General features: G+C 38.9%; 1 protein-coding gene across 1 annotated transcript in view; it reads left to right on the forward strand.

Annotated features, from left to right (window-relative positions):
- TRAPPC11 (trafficking protein particle complex subunit 11) overlaps positions 1 to 23,991 on the forward strand; it is a 157,681-nt gene that overhangs the window by 26,716 nt on the left and 106,974 nt on the right. The window contains exons 9-13 of the mRNA XM_053703866.1: positions 6,329 to 6,462; positions 9,496 to 9,643; positions 12,116 to 12,209; positions 18,058 to 18,137; positions 23,033 to 23,111. Of these exons, the coding sequence (XP_053559841.1) occupies positions 6,329 to 6,462; positions 9,496 to 9,643; positions 12,116 to 12,209; positions 18,058 to 18,137; positions 23,033 to 23,111 (535 nt within the window). The remainder of the gene's footprint in view (positions 1 to 6,328; positions 6,463 to 9,495; positions 9,644 to 12,115; positions 12,210 to 18,057; positions 18,138 to 23,032; positions 23,112 to 23,991) is intronic.

The raw sequence follows: 23,991 nt of genomic DNA on the forward strand, positions 1-23,991 counted from the left end.
GATTCTACGTTGATATGCGCTCCGCAGCAGGTTGGAGCCCGGTTTTCCTCTCAGCGTGCAGTGAATGTCAGAGGGATGTGAGGAGAGTATTGCCTATTTGAATTCAATGATCTCCTTCTACGGGGTCTATTTCATAGGTTCTCTGTTATCGGTCGTAGAGATTCATCTCTTACCTCCCTTTTCAGATCGACGATATACTCTTATATATACCATTACCTCTACTGATTCTCGTTTCAGTACTGGTTTGGCTTTCTACTACATGTAGATGAGTGTCCTGGGGTAAGTAAGTCTTATTTTCTGTGACACTCTAAGCTATGGTTGGGCACTTTTATATAAAGTTCTAAATATTTGTGTTTAAACATTTATTTGCCTTGATTCAGGATGTTCAACGTTCCTTATTTTCAGACAGTCAGTTTCATATTTGGGATAATGCATATGAATAATTCAAATTTTTCTTACCTTAAAATTTGACTTTTTTTCCTGTGGGCTGTTAGGCTCGCGGGGGCTGAAAATGCTTCATTTTTCAAAAATTTTCTTGTCATTTCCGGCGTCATACGTTTCGCCTGAAGTTCCGTCATTTTTTTGACGTTTTTGCGCCAAAAGATGTCGGCGTTACCGGATGTGGCGCCATTTTTGGCGCCAAAAGCATTTAGGCGCCAAATAATGTGGGCGGCTTTTTTGGCGATAAAAAAATTAAGAGCGTCCTTGTTGTCTCCACAATATTTAAGTCTCATTATTTATTGCTTCTGGTTGCTAGAAGCTTGTTCATTGGCATTTTTTTCCCATTCCTGAAACTGTCATTTAAGGAATTTGATCAATTTTGCTTTATATGTTGTTTTTTCTATTACATATTGCAAGATGTCTCAAATGGATTCTGAATCAGAAGCCACTTTTGGAAAAACGCTTAACTGAGTTTCAGTTCTACCAAAGCTAAGTTAATTTATTTTAAATGTTATAAATGTTTATCTTTAGCTATGGTTTGTAATAAGTTATTATGTTATACTTTTACATGCGGAATCCATTAGTATTTATGCTTTATATATTTTCTTTTCTTACAAGAAATATTTAGAAGACTTATAAGAAATATTTTTCTGATTCTATGTTAAAGGCTTTGTCTGACTTCGTGCCTTCTAATAAAATTTTTAGGTCTTTTTCACTTCTTTTTTAATTATTGAAGTTTCAAATGACCAACAACATACTGATTTATCCTTCTCTGATGATGTTTTTTCTCTTTCAGAAATTTTCTTCATCAGATATTGACACTAACAAATCTACTTTTTATTATTTTTCAATTATTAAAGTACATTTGTTCTTTGTTGAAAAGGTGTTGATTATTTTGGATATTAAGGTAACTAGTTCTTTAAGACTAGCTGACATTATTTCTGCCTATTTATTTCTTTAGAGGTTTTCTTTCCAATTCCCTATACTAGGGAATGGAATAGGCTGAGAATTTTCTTTTATTCCTTCTTCAAAGGTTTTAAACTATATTCTTTGCCAGCAGTTAAACTCAATTTGGAGGGTTCTCCAATTTATTGGGGCTATCTCTAATTCTACTAATTATGCTATTGTTTCTATAGCAAAATAGTATTTATTTTCCTTTAGATAGTTGTATCTTATTTATGGAAAATTATTTAGTTTCAGGTACTTTTCTTGGTCCTGTGATTTATTTGGATATTGCAATTGCTTCATTTTCTCTGTTTACTTTAAGATCAAGTATCAGATTATGATTTATTTTAGCATTGTTAAAGGGACAACATTTACTAGACTAGGTGCTGTTGCATTTGTCTTGTTGTTTTGCATTTATTGATTATGCAAGTCCACTGTATTGGCTGGTCCTTTAAACTGGACTATCATGCTAATAATTTCATTTGTGTCTTCATTTTATTGAATATTTTCGCAAATGAGGGTTAATCTATGTCTTTAGCTAGAAGAATTTTGTGATTTTTAAAAAAAATTTAAAAAAAATCCATATTTCCTTTGTTCTAAGATAATCAATTATTTGTTTTATAATTGGATTCAATTCTTAACTGTTACTCTGGGCTTCAAGGTTGAGTTCTAAGACTAAAACTTTAAGCTTATACTAGTTTGGTTGTTCTTATTAAGGAACAAATTCCTGAGTTCTTTCCCAAGTAACATGTCTATAATTGGAGTTCGAAATCAGCTCCCTAATTTTGCGATGTACCTGCCGTATTCCAGCTTGGCTGGTAAGGGGCAGGTTAAGGCTTCTTTGAAATTTATTTTGTCCAAATTTCTTTGATTTTATTCCAGCAAGGCTAACACTTTCTTTAACTGTGTTTCTGTCCTATATATTTTGGGTACTGTTGAAGCATGGCTGGGCACCCATGGGGTTCAAGCGCTGCTCAGACCTGGAATCTTCTGGGGTATTTCTTCTAGTTCCTTTTGAGGAACCGGGTTTTGGAGTTTTATTCGAACTATTTTGCCTTTTTATGGTCTTTGATAGCATTATTTGTTTTCATTAAATACAATAAATGCATATTTTCATTTTTCTGTTTTCATTCAGATTATTTTCTGAGGATGCGGAATCTCATATGATTCACTTACTCTTCAGGACATAGTTAGAGGATCTTCTTTTCTAAAGCTCTTGATTCCTCACACAAGGGTCACCTTTTTTAGGTTTCCAGATAGTTTGTGTCACTGTCCTTGTCTCTATCAGACAAGGGATAATGTTATTGGGTTCCGTCTATCGGTACCTTTAGTCTCTATTATTTCCTTCAGTTGCTATATATGCATAGAAGTTTTAGGTCTTATGGCCACAGCATTGGATTCAATTCCCTTTGCTCATTTTCTCTAGAAAGAACCTTTCCAGTCTTTTATAAGTGTTGTTTCTTCAACAACAGGGTTGGAGGATCAATTTACCAAAAAGTTCGTTTGATTCCTCAGACAAGGGTAACCTTTTTAGGTTTCCTGATAGATTCAGTGTTCTTGATTCTGTCTCTGACGGACAAGAGGCGTCTGAAATTGGTTTCAGCTTATCGAAACCTTCAGTCTCAATCATTCCCTTCGGTAGCCTTATGCATGGAAATTCTAGGTCTTATGACTGCTGCATTGGACGCGATTCCCTTTTCTCGTTTTCACATGCGACCTCTTCAGCTCTGTATGCTGAACCAGTGGTGCAGGGATTATACAAAGATATCTCAATTAATATCTTTAAAACCGATTGTTCGACACTCTCTGACGTGGTGGACAGATCACCATCGTTTAGTTCAGGGGGCTTCTTTTTTGTTCTTCCAACCTAGACTGTGATCTCAACAGATGCAAATCTGACAGGTTGGGGAGCTGTATGGGGGTTTCTGATAGCACAAGGGGTTTGGGAATCTCAGGAGGTGAGATTACCAATCAACATTTTTGGAACTCCGTGCAATTTTCAGAGCTCTTCAGTCGTGGCCTCTTCTAAAGAGAGAGTCGTTCATTTGTTTCTAGACGGACGATGTCACAACCGTGGCATATGTCAATCATCAAGGAGGATCTCACAGTCCTCTGACTATGAAAGAAGTCTCTCGAATACTTGTATGGGTGGAATCCAGCTCCTGTCTAATTTCTGCGGTTCATATCCCAGGTATAGACAATTGGGAAGCAGATTATCTCAGTCGCCAAACACTACATCCGGGCGAATGGTTTCTTCACCCAGAGGTATTTCTTCAGATTGTTCAAATATGGGGACTTCCAGAAATAGATCTGATGGCTTCTCATCTAAACAAGAAGCTTCCCATGTATCTGTCCAGATCCAGGGATCCTCAGGCGGAAGCAGTGGATGCATTGTCACTTCCTTGGAAGTATCATCCTGCTTATATCTTTCCGCCTATAGTTCTTTTTCCAAGATTCTAAAGGAACGTTCGTTTATTCTGCTGGTGGCTCCAGCATGGCCTCACAGGTTTTGGTATGCGGATCTTGTCCGGATGGCCACTTGCCAACCGTGGACTCTTCCGTTAAGACTGGACCTTCTATCGCAAGGTCCTTTTTTCCATCAGGTTCTCAAATCCTTAAATTTAAAGGTATGAAGATTGAACGCTTGATTCTCAATCATAGAGGTTTCTCTGACTCTGCGATTAATATTATGTTACAGGCTCGTAAAACTGTATCTAGGAAGATATATTATCGAGTCTGGAAGATTTTCATTTCTTGGTGTTTTTCTCATCATTTTTCTTGGCATTCTTTTGGAATTCCTAGAATTTTTCAGTTTCTTCAGGATGGTTTGGATAAGGTTTGTCTGCAAGTTCCTTGAAAGGTCAAATCTCTGCTCTTTCTGTTCTTTTTCACAGAAAGATTGCTAGTCTTCCTGATATTCATTGTTTTGTACAAGCTTTGGCTCGTATAAAACCTGTTATTAAGTCAATCTCTCCTCCTTGGAGTTTGAATTTGGTTCTGGGGGCTCTTCAAGCTCCTCCGTTTGAACCTATGCATTCGCTGGACATTAAATTACTTTCTTGGAAAGTTTTGTTTCTTTTGGCCATCTCTTCTGCTAGAAGAGTTTCTGAATTATCTGCTCTTTCTTGTGAGTCTCCTTTTCTGATTTTTCATCAGGATAAGGCGGTGTTGCGAACTTCTTTTAAATTTTTACCTAAGGTTGTGAATTCTAACAACATTAGTAGAGAAATTGTGGTTCCTTCATTGTGTCCTAATCCTAAGAATTCTAAGGAAAACTCGTTGCATTCTTTGGATGTAGTTAGAGCTTTGAAATATTATGTTGAAGCTACTAAGGATTTCCGAAAGACTTCTAGTCTATTTGTTATCTTTTCCGGTTCTAGGAAAGGTCAGAAGGCTTCTGCCATTTCTTTGGCATCTTGGTTAAAATCTTTGTTTCATCATGCTTATGTCGAGTCGGGTAAAACTCCGCCTCAAAGGATTACAGCTCATTCTACTAGGTCAGTTTCTACTTCCTGGGCGTATAGGAATGAAGCTTCAGTTGATCAGATTTGCAAAGCAGCCACTTGGTCTTCTTTGCATACTTTTACTAAATTCTACCATTTTGATGTGTTTTCTTCTTCTGAAGCAGTTTTTGGTAGAAAAGTACTTCAGGCAGCTGTTTCAGTTTGATTCTTCTGCTTATAATTTCAGTTTTTTTCATTATAAGATTTAAACTTTATTTTGGGTCTGGATTATTTTCAGCGGAATTGGCTGTCTTTATTTTATCCCTCCCTCTCTAGTGACTCTTGCGTGGAAGATCCACATCTTGGGTAGTCATTATCCCATACGTCACTAGCTCATGGACTCTTGCTAATTACATGAAAGAAAACATAATTTATGTAAGAACTTACCTGATAAATTCATTTCTTTCATATTAGCAAGAGTCCATGAGGCCCACCCTTTTGTGGTGGTTATGATTTTTTTGTATAAAGCACAATTATTCCAATTCCTTATTTTTTATGCTTTCGCACTTTTTTTCTTATCACCCCACTTCTTGGCTATACGTTAAACTGATTTGTGGGTGTGGTGAGGGGTGTATTTATAGGCATTTTGAGGTTTGGGAAACTTTGCCCCTCCTGGTAGGAATGTATATCCCATACGTCACTAGCTCATGGACTCTTGCTAATATGAAAGAAATGAATTTATCAGGTAAGTTCTTACATAAATTATGTTTTTTTTTTTTTAAATATATTTATTTTACTCAGTAGCCACCCAGAATAATAGATAGGATGGAGTTTGTTTACATGTCAATTTTATTTAATGTTACCTATTGTGAGGGTTAGACATAGGATAGAAAAAGAGATAACCATACATTAGTCACTATTCTAAAACTAATATCCAATTAAACCCCCCTATAGGAACAACTTTATCCAAGGGATGTTAAAATCCCAAAGTCTTTACCAGATATGTCAGAACACTTAATTCAGAGAACAGACCAGATACTTTTCACATTATTTATCTATCTTATTCCCAATAATAGATGATATCGTGTTCCGAATTGTAACCTTTTGGTATTTGTGTCTTAAGCTTAAAAATCCAATATACTTCTTGTCTCTTTAGGATATTAAGTTTATTTCCTCCTCTTGGGGGTTTGTGTATCTGTTCGATGGCATTTCATCTAAAGGTTTTGAGACTTTGATTGTGCTCATCTATAAAATGTTTTGCTAAAGCTGAGCAAGCATTATTGTTCTCAATATAGGACATGTGTTCTCTTATACATGTCATCTCTTGTTGTCATGCCAATATATTGTCCCTTATGTTCCATGCATTCAATTAAATAAACAATGTATTCTGATGAACAGTTGATACTTCTAAACCTAAAGATACTTCTCTTAGGACAAATGTGCAATGGTTACTCAATGTTTTTATAAATTCATCCAGAATTATTTCTTCTTCTTTTCAGATTTGTCGCCTCTGTTTCCAGCACAACACACCGCTAGATGCCATTGCACAGTTTAGAAAGCACATTGATTTGTGTAAGAAGAAAATAGGAAGTGCAGAGTTGTCATTTGAGCACACAGCCTGGATGTCTAAACAGTATGTCAGCCTAGATCATTTCTCTGTTAATACTCGGTTTGCTGTATACCCTATTGTTTGTGGATGACAAAGGGGAAGCTAGGCCCTTTTAAAGTTTAGAATTTCTCTGTTGAATCTAAATAATTAGACTCTCAAGTGACTGCTGACATAATATGCATATTAGCTAAGGCTTAGATATGCATAGCTAGGGCTAGACTTGCGCTTTCAAATAAATTGATTTCTTTACAGTAGTGACATATTCAGGACTATAGGAGTATACTGCCTTTTGCCTTCTTTGTACTGGTAGAAATCTTCAGGTCTCCTCTTTCTACATGTACCCCCCCCCCCCCTTTATGACATTGTCCTTCAAGCATGGATAAGCTGGGGTATATTTAAAGAGTCATGAAAAAAATATTTACACCAGACATGAACCCGAGAAGGGAAAAGTCCAAACACCCACAATAAAGTGTGCCGGGTGTCCTTCAGTCTTCAGATCTACAAGTGAGAGGACATTGATTAGTCAGTAAGAATACATCGTATGTTTAACTCACAAACATAGTAATATTTTTGTGACTTTTGTGGTCAGTACCAAAGCAACCTATCTGAAGTGGGGAAAAACATATGCACGTTTTTAAGTAGAGCAGTCTTCAATATGTTCCATCCAAAAGTTACAAACACATCCATAACTTTTGGTAAAACTTGGTGAAAAAAATAACCACTATTTTGTTTTGCTCAGCGGTTTCATTGAAGTTTCATTGTACTTAGAAAGAATGGAGATTTTTTAAAATCACAGGTTATGGGAAAAGAGTGAATCCACTGAGCCAGATTTGGAGCCTTTTGCCCATTTCTCAGACCAGAAAAGACAATCTTCCTAATAATAATTATGGGCTATTACTAAGGTCAAGTCTAAGAAAAACCTTCATAAGTCTAAAAAAAGAATGAGAAATCTGAGGATTATTAGTGATAAAGTGAACCACCTTTGGGAAAAAATGAAGATAATGTTTTAAAAACTACCATAAACTGATGAAAGAATCCTAAACATGTAGCGGAGAAACCATTCTAGCCGCTGGCATTTCAAGCAGTAAAATTGGCTTTAATTCATTACTTTGAAGGCTGTTTATGCATTCGTCTAAAAACGATGCTATGAATGACAAATGCAGGCTGAATCTACATTTAGTTGTAGGACTTGTTTATTGATTAGTATTAGGATCCACTGGTCTCTGAGTTGCTTGTTGGATGCAGGAACACAACAAACATAAGACCTAGTCGAGTAATTTTCTACACATCAGGTCAAAATTTCATAGGCCTCAACAAACAAAACAACAGCAGTGCTGCAAATCTATGTGTTTAACCCCTGCAGTAGTACTGCTGGTCCCAAGAGGAAACTGCCACTGATCCTTTTATCTGTTTTCGTTCTTTTTCTCACTCTTTTTTTCTCTTCCTCATTATCTCTATATAATAGATATACACTTATTTGTATAAGTTTTGCTATTCTATATATTTTTACAAGTCTTGTAAGTTGCTGTTTAATGCATATTTGTTATGAGGTTGTTATTTAGTTGCAGTGCATGTTTATCCAATTTCCTTACACTATAAACTCTCTTCTTGACCCACTGTTATCTGGATTTCGTCCCCATTACTCCATAGAGACAGCAATTGTCAAGGTTTACCAACAACCTACTTACAGCAAAATCCAAAGGCCACTACTCTCTGCTTATCCTCCTTGATCTGTCTGCAGCCTTTGACACTGTTGACCACCCTCTTTTGCTCCAAACCCTCCAATCCTTCTGCATCTGCGACAGCTCTCTCGTCGTTCTCTTCCTATCTATCTAACCGTACCTTTAGTGTAGCCTTCTCCGGAGCATCCTCTGCCCAGTTACCACTTTCTGTTGGAGTACCTCAAGGCTCTGTTCTTGGTCCCCTTCTCTTTTCAATCTACACGTCATCATTAGGTTCCTTAATAAAGTCCCCCGGGTTTCAATACCATTTGTATGCCGATGACACCCAAATCTACCTCTCTACACCAGACCTACCTCCTTCCTTACTAACCAGTGTCACTAACTGTCTTTCTCATATCTCATCTTTGATGTCCTCTCACTACCTTAAGCTAAATCTCTCCAAAGCTGAACTCCTTATTTTTCCCCCTTCTTCCAAAATCTCCACCCCCCAATTTTCTGTAACTGTTGATAATTCCATCATTATCCCTACTCCGCATGCACGATGTTTTGGGGTCACACTTGACTCAGACCTTTCCTTCACTCCTCACATTCAGTCCTTGGCTAAAGCCTGCCGCTTCCACCTTAAAAACATTTCTAAAATTAGACATTTCCTTACACAAGACACAACTAAGATTTGAATCCACTCTCTCATCCTTTCCCGCCTCGACTACTGCAACTCCGTCCTCTCTGGTCTACCTAGCTCCTTTACAATCCATAATGAATGCCTCTGCCAGACTCATCTTCCTTACACGTCGCTCTTCATCTGCTGCACCTCTCTGCCAATCCCTTCACTGGCTTCCTCTTGCCTCCAGGATTAAACACAAAATCCTCACTCTGATATACAAAGCCCTCAACTGCACTGCTCCCCACTACATTTCAGACCTTGTCTCCAGACACTCTCCCTTTCCGTCCCCTTCGCTCTGCTCACGATCCCCTACTCTCCTCCTCTCTTGTTACTTCCTCACATTCCTGTTTACAGGACTTCTCCAGACAGGCCCCAATCTTGTGGAACTCCCTGCCTCGTTCCACAAGACTCTCCCCTGTTTTAAACAGCTTCAATCGCTCCCTAAAAACTCTACTATTCAGGGATGCATACAACCTACACTACCCTTTCCTACCTCCATTGCTTTCCCCTTGAACCCCTTAGAATGTAAGCCTATGAGCCCAGCTGTTTGTAGATTGCCTTCATAAGAGCCAACTACAACAGTGCAACTCTCGGCAGGGCCCTCTACCCATTTGACCCCTATAAATGTTATCCTGTATACCGACTATGTTTATAGCGCTGTGGAATCTGTTGGCGCTCTACAAATACCTGATAATAATATTTTCTTCAAAGGTTCCAAGCTTTTGGCGATTTGTTTGATGAAGCTATTAAACTGGGACTGACAGCTATTCAAACCCAGAATCCTGGTTTCTACTATCAGCAAGCAGCATACTATGCACAGGAACGCAAGCAGCTAGCTGGGCATTTGTGCAACCATGATGTAAGTGAACTTATAAACAAAAAGAAAAAAAAGTGCTGGAGACTAAGCACAGTAAAAATAAATAGGCATAAATAGATCCCTTAATAATATCTATTAAACGGTCCAATATGAAGAATAACCTAAATGCACTGAGATCAAAAAAGATCTTGCTCAAAGGGGTTTAAAATCCAAAAAATGTATTTCATGATTCAGATAGAACATTCCATTTTAAACAAGTTTCCAATTGACTTCTATTATCGCATTTTCTTCCTTTTCTTGTTATCCTTTTTGAAAAGCAGGAGGTAAGTTTAGGAGTGTGCATGTTTCTGCAGCAGGCTTGCAACAATGCTGTACATTAGCAAGAGCATCAGATGGCAGCGCAACCTCTGTCATGTAGTGCTCCGAACATGTTCATGCTACCTGTAGATATATCTTCAATAAAGAATAACATGAGAATTAAGCAAATTTGATAATAGAAGTAAATTGGAAACTTTTTAAACATTGTATTCTCTGAGTCATGAAAGAACATTTTTGGATTTCATGCCCCTTTAAATAAAGTGTAATGAAGGAGACATAAGCTTTTCAAATAGTACAAATACAGATTATTTATAAAAACATTACAGATGATACAGCTATAAATGGTTTGCAAAAGCATATAAGTTATCAATAAAAAATCCAATAAACATGAGTCGTATCAGAGTTCTTTTTTATATGAATATATGGATCTATAAAAGTACTCTGATCCAACTCAGGTTTATTGGCTACTGTCTGCATACTCCCTTTTTATTTCATTTCGAGTGCTCTTCTCAAGTCCTTGAACTCACAAAAACAGCTGCAATACTGCCCACGTCATAACACCGCAAATGAAACCAATGCTCTGCGTCTTTCTTGGGTATATGTGCTGGAATCTCCCCAGCTTCTGCATGGTTTGGATTGGCGGTTCATCCCACTATACCAACCATGTATTGACATGGTAATCCCCGTTTAGACAACTGGCCGTAGCCTGCTTTACTGCGAGGCAATTATATAGCAACTAGTGGTTTTTTTGTACTCTGCACTTGTCTCACAGACTCCGGAGCCCCTAACTGCATGAAGTGAGATTTGGCAACAGACCATCAGCATCTTTGTCTACACATGTTGCCCTGCCGCTTTAGGACCTCTGAACCCCTGAGGACCACAGCTTGGGAGAGGTACTCCTATTTTTGGACATATCAGGAACAACTGTACAAGCCCTCTATTTCACAGGGACTATTCCTGAAGTAGTCTTGTTTAGGGATCTGCAGCATTAATTTCTTACTGATTTATCCTTATTTATAACAATCTCTGTATTATTATTACGTTTGTGCTATTACAAAATCATTTATTTTCTTTTGGTGATCCTTTATAAGTGTGAGGTCGCTGAAGCATATCCAGCTACCTTCTTTTTCAATTGATTTTAGGCAAGAGTGCTAGATATATTTAAGTACTAGTTTTTTTTTGTTTTGTTTTTTTTATTTACAATAAATATATTTTTTACTTAAGTACTGGCCCATCTTGGACTTTTTGCCCATCGTTACTTCCTGTGCCTTAGAAATCCTTTTGATCTAACCTTATGTTTATTGGATGTGTTATTGATAAATTATATGCTTTTATGAACCATTGATAGCTGTATCGTTTGCAATATCTTTTTTATGAATTATCGGTATTTGTACTATTTGAAAGGCTTTTGTCTCCGTTGTACTTTATTTAAACAAGATCTTTTTGATCTCAGCACATTTAGGTTATTCCTCATATATGACTGTAATTAAACTTATGCCATCAGTGTTTCATTATTCATGTATCAAGATCTTTATAGTTGGTTCTTTGTGGCCCACATAAATAGTTTGATCTGAATTTGCACATCATTGTTTTATTAATGCAATGAAATACTTTTAAGGTGTTTACCAGATATTTTGACCATTATTCTACAAATAATGCAGTGAAACATAAATGTAACTTATGGGTAAGGAAACTGGCACTTTATTTAACTTTTCCTTACAAAGAAAGGCTTTGCCACCATGTGTGTCTATGACAAAATAATGCATATAGTGCATATATAGTCTCTGACAACATTATAGGTCATCGAGTTAATAGATTTACCGAAATGAGTCAATAATTCTCAGTTTATTAACCTCAGAGGCACAAAATGCTGGGTTGATCCTGGCAGAACTAGTGGCAATATGAGTGTCTTTGGATAGTATAGCAGAGGATATTTTTAAAGAGACATTAAATATAAACCGGGAGCTCTTTGAAACCGGTTTATGTGTGTAATTTTCATTATTAGATGCTAACCCTAAAAAATAAAGTGTCTGCTGATAAACTGTTGCTTCTTATAGATCAACTTTTTCATGGCCATTACCCTCATCCTTATTCATCCTTAGATCTATAGAACCTGCGTGAGATTTAATGCTTCTGTGTTTGGTGATATATGATTTTTGTTGTTGAAATAAATTCTTACATTTTCTGAACACTTAGCCTTCTGTTGCATATCCTAATCCTGATCCACTTGAGACCCCTAATGGAGTGCTTGACTTCTACGGACAGAGATCATGGCGACAAGGGATACTAAGTTAGTATTGCGTACTGGATGGCCTTTTATTTACCCCTTTGGAGTTGTAACTGTAGTATTAAATGTTAAAGTAATGAAAAATCCTAGCGTTTCAAAAACTACCCTATGTCCCCCGGCTGCCAACGGCAAAACTTATTTTTTCAATGAGGTGACATTTCCACTTCTTAGCCAATAGCTGTGTTTCAGTGCCATATGGCTAGCAAGGCTATTGGCTAAGAGGTGAAAACGTTACCTCATGAAAAAAAGAGTTTTGCCGGGGGCGGCCAGAGGGGTTTAGAGTAGTAATAATGGAGGAACAGAATAAAGATACTGTTAGCGTATATTTATATGCATATGCCGCTAAAAACTAACTTTACTACAAGCATTTTTGCTAAAAGGAAATGCCTCTATTTAAAATTTAAATGTACCCATGCATGTTTCAATTTTCACCATTCTAACCCTTTAATTTGTAGCTAATATATTATGTGGACCCCTTTTGCTCTTAAGAAGGGATATTCTGTGATCCCATCTTTATCATTACTTTCTCCAACATAGGTGTGTCCGGTCCACGGCGTCATCCTTACTTGTGGGATATTCTCTTCCCCAACAGGAAATGGCAAAGAGCCCAGCAAAGCTGGTCACATGATCCCTCCTAGGCTCCGCCTACCCCAGTCATTCTCTTTGCCGTTGTACAGGCAACATCTCCACGGAGATGGCTTAGAGTTTTTTAGTGTTTAACTTAGAAAAGACTTTCTGAAGGCGTCATTTGGTATCGTATTCCCCTTTGGGCTTGGTTGGGTCTCAGCAAAGCAGATACCAGGGACTGTAAAGGGGTTAAAGTTCAAAACGGCTCCGGTTCCGTTATTTTAAGGGTTAAAGCTTCCAAATTTGGTGTGCAATACTTTTAAGGCTTTAAGACACTGTGGTGAAAATTTGGTGAATTTTGAACAATTCCTTCATGTTTTTTCGCAATTGCAGTAATAAAGTGTGTTCAGTTTAAAATTTAAAGTGACAGTAACGGTTTTATTTTAAAACGTTTTTTGTACTTTGTTATCAAGTTTATGCCTGTTTAACATGTCTGAACTACCAGATAGACTGTGTTCTGAATGTGGGGAAGCCAGAATTCCTATTCATTTAAATAAATGTGATTTATGTGACAATGACAATGATGCCCAAGATGATTCCTCAAGTGAGGGGAGTAAGCATGGTACTGCATCATTCCCTCCTTCGTCTACACGAGTCTTGCCCACTCAGGAGGCCCCTAGTACATCTAGCGCGCCAATACTCCTTACTATGCAACAATTAACGGCTGTAATGGATAATTCTGTCAAAAACATTTTAGCCAAAATGAACACTTATCAGCGTAAGCGCGACTGCTCTGTTTTAGATACTGAAGAGCATGACGACGCTGATAATAATGTTTCTGAAGGGCCCCTAACCCAGTCTGATGGGGCCAGGGAGGTTTTGTCTGAGGGAGAAATTACTGATTCAGGGAACATTTCTCAACATGCTGAACCTGATGTGATTACATTTAAATTTAAGTTGGAACATCTCCGCATTCTGCTTAAGGAGGTATTATCCACTCTGGATGATTGTGACAAGTTGGTCATCCCAGAGAAACTATGTAAAATGGACAAGTTCCTAGAGGTGCCGGGGCTCCCAGAAGCTTTTCCTATACCCAAGCGGGTGGCGGACATTGTTAATAAAGAATGGGAAAGGCCCGGTATTCCTTTCGTCCCTCCCCCCATATTTAAAAAATTGTTTCCTATGGTCGACCCCAGAAAGGACTTATGGCAGACAGTCCCCAAGGTCGAGGGAGCGGTTTCCACTTTAAACAAACGCACCACTATACCCATAGAGGATAGTTGTGCTTTCAAAGATCCTATGGATAAAAAATTAGAAGGTTTGCTTAAAAAGATGTTTGTTCAGCAGGGTTACCTTCTACAACCAATTTCATGCGTTGTCCCTGTCGCTACAGCCGCATGTTTCTGGTTCGATGAGCTGATAAAGGCGGTCGATAGTGATTCTCCTCCTTATGAGGAGATTATGGACAGAATCAATGCTCTCAAATTGGCTAATTCTTTTACCCTAGACGCCACTTTGCAATTGGCTAGGTTAGCGGCTAAGAATTCTGGGTTTGCTATTGTGGCGCGCAGAGCGCTTTGGTTGAAATCTTGGTCGGCTGATGCGTCTTCCAAGAACAAGCTACTTAACATTCCTTTCAAGGGGAAAACGCAAAAAATAAACCTAATTTTCGTCCCTTTCGTAGAAACGGACCAGCCCAAAGTGCTACGTCCTCTAAGCAAGAGGGTAATACTTCTCAAGCCAAGCCAGCTTGGAGACCAATGCAAGGCTGGAACAAGGGAAAGCAGGCCAAGAAACCTGCCACTGCTACCAAGACAGCATGAAATGTTGGCCCCCGATCCGGGACCGGATCTGGTGGGGGGCAGACTCTCTCTCTTCGCTCAGGCTTGGGCAAGAGATGTTCTGGATCCTTGGGCGCTAGAAATAGTCTCCCAAGGTTATCTTCTGGAATTCAAGGGGCTTCCCCCAAGGGGGAGGTTCCACAGGTCTCAGTTGTCTTCAGACCACATAAAAAGACAGGCATTCTTACATTGTGTAGAAGACCTGTTAAAAATGGGAGTGATTCATCCTGTTCCATTAAGAGAACAAGGGATGGGGTTCTACTCCAATCTGTTCATAGTTCCCAAAAAAGAGGGAACGTTCAGACCAATCTTAGATCTCAAGATCTTAAACAAGTTTCTCAAGGTTCCATCGTTCAAGATGGAAACCATTCGAACTATTCTTCCTTCCATCCAGGAAGGTCAATTCATGACCACTGTGGATTTAAAGGATGCGTATCTACATATTCCTATCCACAAGGAACATCATCGGTTCCTAAGGTTCGCATTCCTGGACAAGCATTACCAGTTCGTGGCGCTTCCTTTCGGATTAGCCACTGCTCCAAGGATTTTCACAAAGGTACTAGGGTCCCTTCTAGCTGTGCTAAGACCAAGGGGCATTGCTGTAGTACCTTATTTGGACGACATTCTGATTCAAGCGTCGTCCCTTCCTCAAGCAAAGGCTCACACGGACATAGTCCTGGCCTTTCTCAGATCTCACGGATGGAAAGTGAACGTGGAAAAGAGTTCTCTATCTCCGTCAACAAGGGTTCCCTTCTTGGGAACAATAATAGACTCCTTAGAAATGAGGATATTTCTGACAGAGGCCAGAAAAACAAAGCTTCTAGACTCTTGTCGGATACTTCATTCCGTTCCTCTTCCTTCCATAGCTCAGTGCATGGAAGTGATCGGGTTGATGGTAGCGGCAATGGACATAGTTCCTTTTGCGCGCATTCATCTAAGACCATTACAACTGTGCATGCTCAGTCAGTGGAATGGGGATTATACAGACTTGTCTCCGAAGATACAAGTAAATCAGAGGACCAGAGACTCACTCCGTTGGTGGCTGTCCCTGGACAACCTGTCACAAGGGATGACATTCCGCAGACCAGAGTGGGTCATTGTCACGACCGACGCCAGTCTGATGGGCTGGGGCGCGGTCTGGGGATCCCTGAAAGCTCAGGGTCTTTGGTCTCGGGAAGAATCTCTTCTACCGATAAATATTCTGGAACTGAGAGCGATATTCAATGCTCTCAAGGCTTGGCCTCAGCTAGCGAGGGCCAAGTTCATACGGTTTCAATCAGACAACATGACAACTGTTGCGTACATCAACCATCAGGGGGGAACAAGGAGTTCCCTAGCGATGGAAGAAGTGACCAAAATCATTCTATGGGCGGAGTCTCACTCCTGCCACCTGTCCGCTATCCATATCCCAGGAGTGGAAAATTGGGAAGCGGATTTTCTGAGTCGTCAGACATTGCATCCGGGGGAGTGGGAACTCCATCCGGAAATCTTTGCCCAAGTCACTCAGCTGTGGGGCATTCCAGACATGGATCTGATGGCCTCTCGTCAGAACTTCAAAGTTCCTTGCTACGGGTCCAGATCCAGGGATCCCAAGGCGGCTCTAGTGGATGCACTAGTAGCACCTTGGACCTTCAAACTAGCTTATGTGTTCCCGCCGTTTCCTCTCATCCCCAGGCTGGTAGCCAGGATCAATCAGGAGAGGGCGTCGGTGATCTTGATAGCTCCTGCGTGGCCACGCAGGACTTGGTATGCAGATCTGGTGAATATGTCATCGGCTCCACCTTGGAAGCTACCTTTGAGACGAGACCTTCTTGTTCAGGGTCCGTTCGAACATCCGAACCTGGTTTCACTCCAGCTGACTGCTTGGAGATTGAACGCTTGATCTTATCGAAGCGAGGGTTCTCAGATTCTGTTATCGATACTCTTGTTCAGGCCAGAAAGCCTGTAACTAGAAAGATTTACCACAAAATTTGGAAAAAATATATCTGTTGGTGTGAATCTAAAGGATTCCCTTGGGACAAGGTTAAGATTCCTAAGATTCTATCCTTCCTTCAAGAAGGATTGGAAAAAGGATTATCTGCAAGTTCCCTGAAGGGACAGATTTCTGCCTTGTCTGTGTTACTTCACAAAAAGCTGGCAGCTGTGCCAGATGTTCAAGCCTTTGTTCAGGCTCTGGTTAGAATTAAGCCTGTTTACAAACCTTTGACTCCTCCTTGGAGTCTCAATTTAGTTCTTTCAGTTCTTCAGGGGGTTCCGTTTGAACCCTTACATTCCGTTGATATTAAGTTATTATCTTGGAAAGTTTTGTTTTTAGTTGCAATTTCTTCTGCTAGAAGAGTTTCAGAATTATCTGCTCTGCAGTGTTCTCCTCCTTATCTGGTGTTCCATGCAGATAAGGTGGTTTTACGTACTAAACCTGGTTTTCTTCCAAAAGTTGTTTCTAACAAAAACATTAACCAGGAGATTATCGTACCTTCTCTGTGTCCGAAACCAGTTTCAAAGAAGGAACGTTTGTTGCACAATTTGGATGTTGTTCGCGCTCTAAAATTCTATTTAGAAGCTACAAAGGATTTTAGACAAACATCTTCCTTGTTTGTTGTTTATTCCGGTAAAAGGAGAGGTCAAAAAGCAACTTCTACCTCTCTCTCTTTTTGGATTAAAAGCATCATCAGATTGGCTTACGAGACTGCCGGACGGCAGCCTCCCGAAAGAATCACAGCTCATTCCACTAGGGCTGTGGCTTCCACATGGGCCTTCAAGAACGAGGCTTCTGTTGATCAGATATGTAGGGCAGCGACTTGGTCTTCACTGCACACTTTTACCAAATTTTACAAGTTTGATACTTTTGCTTCTTCTGAGGCTATTTTTGGGAGAAAGGTTTTGCAAACCGTGGTGCCTTCCATTTAGGTGACCTGATTTGCTCCCTCCCTTCATCCGTGTCCTAAAGCTTTGGTATTGGTTCCCACAAGTAAGGATGACGCCGTGGACCGGACACACCTATGTTGGAGAAAACAGAATTTATGTTTACCTGATAAATTACTTTCTCCAACGGTGTGTCCGGTCCACGGCCCGCCCTGGTTTTTTTAATCAGGTCTGATAATTTATTTTCTTTAACTACAGTCACCACGGTACCATATGGTTTCTCCTATGCAAATATTCCTCCTTAACGTCGGTCGAATGACTGGGGTAGGCGGAGCCTAGGAGGGATCATGTGACCAGCTTTGCTGGGCTCTTTGCCATTTCCTGTTGGGGAAGAGAATATCCCACAAGTAAGGATGACGCCGTGGACCGGACACACCGTTGGAGAAAGTAATTTATCAGGTAAACATAAATTCTGTTTTTGTGAATGTCTCTGTCTAGATGCATTTTCATAGCTAAGTGAAGGACTGTTTTAATTACTACACTCTGCCCAAATCTAATATTTTACTTTTAATCATATGCAGGCTTTGATCTTTCTGACCCAGAGAAGGAGAAGGCTGGAATTCTTGCTTTACAATTGAGAGAGAGGGATGTCAATAACTCTGTAAGTTATTCTAAGCAAACAATCCATAGAAACACATTGGCAAAGTTTCGGCTAGATTACAAGTTTTCTCGGTAAAAACTTGCGTTGCTAACGAGCCTTTTTTTCCCAGCGCTCACTTTAAACAACGCTGGTATTACAAGTTTTCTGAATGGCTGCGTTAGCTTTAGAAAAGTGAGCGTTGAGCAAATTTAGCGCCACTTCTACCTGTAATACCAGCGTTGCTTACGGTAGCGGTAAGCTGGCAAAACGTGCTCGTGCACTATTTCCCTATAGGATACAATGGGGCTGAGCTGTCTGAAAAAAAACCTAACACCTGCAAAAAAGCAGCGTTCAGCTCCTAACGCAGCCCCATTGTTTCCTATGGGAAAATACTTTCTAAGTCTACATCTAACACCCTAACATGAACCCTGAGTCTAAACGCCCCTAACCTTACACTTATTAACCCCTAATCTGCCGCCTCCAACATCCTCGCCACCTGCATTATATTATTAACCCCTAATCTGCCGCTCCGGACACCGCCGCCAACCTACATTATACCTATGAACCCCTAATCTGTGGCCCCCAACATCTCCGACACCTACATTTATATGTATTAACCCCTGATCTGTCGCCGCCACCTAACTACAATTATTAACCCCTAATCTGCCGACCGGACATTGCCGCCACTATAATAAATGTATTAACCCCTAAACCGCCGCACTCCCGCCTCGCAAACACTAGTTAAATTTTATTAACCCCAAATCTACCTCCCCTCAACGTCGCCGACACCTACCTACAATTATTAACCCCTAATCTTACAAACCCAACGTCACCGCTACTATAATAAAGTTATTAACCCCTAAACCTAAGTCTAACCCTAACACCCCCCCTAAATTAAATCTATTTTTAATAAATCTAAATAAAATTACTATAATTAAATAAATTATTCCTATTTAAAACTAAATACTTACCTGTAAAATAAACCCTAATATAGCTACAATATAACTAATAGTTACATTGTAGTTATTTTAGGATATATTTTTATTTTACAGGCAACTTTGTATTTATTTTAACTAGGCACAATAGTTGTTAAATAGTTATTAACTATTTCATAAATACCTAGATAAAATAAATACAAATTTACCTGTAAAATAAACCCTAACCTAAGTTACAATTACACCTAACACTACTCTATAATTAAATTAATTACCTAAACTACCTACAATTAAATACAATTAAATAAACTAAATTGCGAGAAAAAAAACAAACACTAAATTACAGAAAATAAAAAAGAAATTACAATATTTTAAACTAATTACACCTACTCTAATCCCCCTAATAAAATAAAAAAGCCCCCCAAAATAATAAAATTCCCTACCCTACACTAAATTACAAATAGCCCTTAAAAGGGCCTTTTGCGGGGCATTGCCCCAAAGTAATCAGCTCTTTTACCAGCCCTTAAAAAGGCTTTTTGCGGGGCATTGCCCCAAAGTAATCAGCTCTTTTACCTGTAAAAAAAATACAATACCCCCCCCCCCAACATTAAAACCCACCACCCACATACCCCTACTCTAAAACCCACCCAATCCCCCCTTCAAAAAACCTAACACTAACCCCCTGAAGATCACCCTACCTTGAGCTGTCTTCACCCAGCCGGGCCAAACTCTTCATCCAATCCGGCAAGAAGAGGTCCTCCAGAGGGTCCGAAGTCTTCATCCTATCCGGGCAGAAGAGAACATCCAGACCGGAAGAATTCTTCATCCAAGCGGCATCTTCTTTTTTCATCCTTCCGGAGCGTAGTGGCACCACCTTGAAGACCTCCGACGCGGAACATCCTCATTGCCCGACGACTAGACGACGAATGACGGTTCCTTTAAATGACGTCATCCAAGATGGCGTCCCTCGAATTCCGATTGACTGATGGGATTCTATCAGCCAATCGGAATTAAGGTAGGAAAAATCCGATTGGCTGATCCAATCAGCCAATCGGATTGACCTTGCATTCTATTGGCTGATCGGAACAGCCAATAGAATGCGAGGTCAATCCGATTGGCTGATTGGATAGAATCCTATCGGAATTCGAGGGACGCCATCTTGGATGACGTCATTTAAAGGAACCGTCATTCGTCCTCTAGTCGTCGGGCAAGGAGGATGTTCCGCGTCGGGGGTCTTCAAGATGGCGCTGCTCGGCTCCGGAAGGATGAAGAAAGAAGATGCCGCTTGGATGAAGATTTCTTCCGGTATGAATGTCCTCTTCAGCCCGGATAGGATGAAGACTTCGTACCCTCTGGAGGACCTCTTCTTGCCGGATTGGATGAAGAGTTCGACCCGGCTGGGTGAAGACGGCTCAAGGTAGGGTGATCTTCAGGGGGTGAGTGTTAGGTGTTTTTAAGGGGGGATTGGGTGGGTTTTAGAGTAGGTGTATGTGGGTGGTGGGTTTTAATGTTGGGGGGGTATTGTATTTTTTTTTACAGGTAAAAGAGCTGACTACTTTGGGGCAATGCCCCGCAAAAAGCCCTTTTAAGGGCTGGTAAAAGAGCTGATTACTTTGGGGCAATGCCCTGCAAAAGGCCCTTTTAAGGGCTATTTGTAATTTAGTGTAGGGTAGGGAATTTTATTATTTTGGGGGCTTTTTTATTTTATTAGGGGGATTAGAGTAGGTGTAATTAGTTTAAAATATTGTATTTCTTTTTTATTTTCTGTAATTTAGTGTTTGTTTTTTTTTGTAATTTAGTTTATTTAATTGTATTTAATTGTAGGTAGTTTAGGTAATTTAATTTAATTATAGAGTAGTGTTACGTGTAATTGTAACTTAGGTTAGGATTTATTTTACAGGTAAATTTGTATTTATTTTATCTAGGTATTTATTAAATAGTTAATAACTATTTAATAACTATTGTGCCTAGTTAAAATAAATACAAAGTTGCCTGTAAAATAAAAATAAATCCTAAAATAGCTACAATGTAACTATTAGTTATATTGTAGCTATATTAGGGTTTATTTTACAGGTAAGTATTTAGTTTTAAATAGGAATAATTTATTTAATTATAGCAATTTTATTTAGATTTATTAAAAATAGATTTAAGTTACGAGGTGTTAGGGTTAGACTTAGGTTTAGGGGTTAATAACTTTATTATAGTGGCGGCGATGTCCGGTCAGCAGATTATGGGTTAATATTTGTAGGTAGGTGGCGGCGCCGTTGGGGGCGGCAGATTAGGGGTTAATAAATATAATGTAGGTGTCGGCGATGTTAGGGGCAGCATATTAGGGGTTCATAGGTATAATGTAGGTGGCGGCGATGTCCGGTCGGTAGGTTAAATAATTTCATTATAGTGTTTGCGATGTGGGGGGGCCTCGGTTTAAGGGTTTATAGGTAGTTTATGGGTGTTAGTGTACTTTGTAGCACTTTAGTTAAGAGCTTTATGTTCCGGCGTTGGCCCATTAAAAACTCTTAACTACTGACTTTTATATGCGGTAGGAGTCTTGGAGGTAGAGGCTGTACCGCTCACTTCTTCCAAGACTTGTAATACCAGCGTTAGCAATATCCCATTAAAAAGATAGGATACGCAATTGACGTAAGGGGATTTGCGGTATGGAAAAGTTGCGGAAGAAAAGTGAGCGGTACACCTGTACCTTCCAAACCAACGGGCGTTAAAAAGCAGCGTTGGGACCCCTTAACGCTGCTTTTTATAGCTAATGCCAAACTCGTAATCTAGCCGTTTGTGTTTTTAGTTCATCTTTATCTTATGACATTGTCGTAACTGCGCTCAACCCTTTTCCAGATATTACAAATATCCTCTTATTCCAAGGTTTAGATTTTTTTTAATGGAACTTGCATTGAACCCTTCAGCTGTAAACTGTTTCAAAACACCTCACCTTAAAGGGACAGTGTACTATAAAATAGTTTTCCCTTAATGTATTTCCAATGCTTTTTTTTTTTTACCAGCTGCAGAGTATAAAATGTATGAGAATCGTTTTTTAAGGTTTATTTGTGTATATGAATTAGCTGATTTTGTGTTTTGAAGCCACAGCCTTATAAAATGGGTTGAGCTTGTAGGTATAATCAGATCTCATTACTTTATCACATTGTGTACATATACATGCTTCTTTATCTTATATCTGTCCATAAACCAATCACCAATACTTGGAGAGAACAATGGAAAATTAACATTTTATTACCTTATCTCTTCTATAACCCACTGCGAATGTAATTTCTTCTACTGGCTGTGTTTACAGTACACATCTTGGCCAAAAACTTCAGGATAGGTGGGGATACCACAGGCTAAATTAACTATTTCAAACGCCAATATAAGGGTAATGGAAATACTTTTAAACAATTTAATACACTCCGGCAGGTAAAGTGGCATTTTGGGAACATATTAAAGGGGAGACAATTTTTTGAGTAAACTGTCACTTTAAATGTATTTCCTAAGCTTTTGTAGTATATTAGATGACTTCCTGGTCTCCTTACTGGAGACCTTCCTTGAAATCATCTTTTTAGTGACTGGGTTCATAATCTCCATGAAACATGTCAGCATTAAATAGACTAGGTTTTGAAATAAAAAATGGTATTTTCTTGTGCAGTTTATGTGTACACAACACAAGCAATGAGCAGCTTTATCGAATAAAAAATCTCTTGGGATTATTTTTAATAAAAACATTTTTTTGTGTGGAAATTATGAGTTAAAGTTTTAGTATATGGTACAAATCTCACCTATCTAAGCTCTGATTGCAAACATTGCTTACTTTTCACTGATGAATGTAAAAAATGGTGTCAATCTGTGTTTGTTATTAACTGGCAAAAATGTTTTATTGAAACACTAACCAGGTTGGTACTGCCCACCATGATTTTGTCGCCACAATTTACTAATCTTCTAATTTTATTTATTTTTTGTTCTCTCTTGATCTCCCTCCAGGATATTATTATTAGTCTGCTGAGCAGTGCCGTGGCTCAGTTTAAGAAGTACAAGTGTCCACGAATGAAGAGTCACTTAAGTAGGTCATTTTGGGCTTTCTGATACTTAGATCTCCTGATCTATTTACTATATTCTTGTACATCATGGTGTGTGTTTGAAGTCAGTCTCTGTGCATGCTGTAATAGGCATCAGCAATGTTCTGTTAAAATAGTTAAAAACACCGTTAGAACCAACAGCTTTCAAGCCTATTATAGATTAGCATGCTTTTAAATAAACAAGTGCTAGTTAATAAAAACTAATGCAAAGTATTATACAGGTCAAGTGATTTCAAACCATTTTAGACTCCCCACTCACTTGACTTGTTACTTGACCTCGGTCCCCACTTCATCACTTCTTCAGTGGTAGCTCAACAGCTTAAAATTATCTGAGCCAGAGACTTGCAGAGAAAATGTAAACCTTTGTTCCTCAGTAGATGAAATATTCTCAGGACTGCGCTCTGTCTGGAATTTAAAGTTAGATATCTATGTATTTCAGCATTCACTGACTTTATCAAGATACTTTAATGTATAAACCCGTGATTTTTAAATTCTTAAACAGTACACAGTGAAATTTTATTTGACTTAAAAGTGCAACATTGTTATATTGAAATCTTCAAAAGTTAATTACAAAGATGCTTATACATAATAATAATATATATTTTTTTTTTTAAATCTGAGTTTTATAAAGATAATAGGTCAATAAGTAAATACTTAATTTATAAAAAAAAAAAATTTACAATAAAAGTTTTACGGCTAGATAACGAATTTTGCGTTATGAGGGGTGCGGTACTAACTTGCACATTATTGTCACCGCTCACTTGCCTACAGCGCTGGTATTACAGGTTTGTACAAACCTGGCGTTAAAAGGCAAGAAGTGATCGTAGAGCAAAATTGTACTCCATACCGCACTCCAATACCAGC

Source organism: Bombina bombina, chromosome 2 (genome assembly GCF_027579735.1).
Source record: "Bombina bombina isolate aBomBom1 chromosome 2, aBomBom1.pri, whole genome shotgun sequence".
In the NCBI taxonomy this organism is placed as follows: Eukaryota; Metazoa; Chordata; class Amphibia; order Anura; family Bombinatoridae; genus Bombina; species Bombina bombina.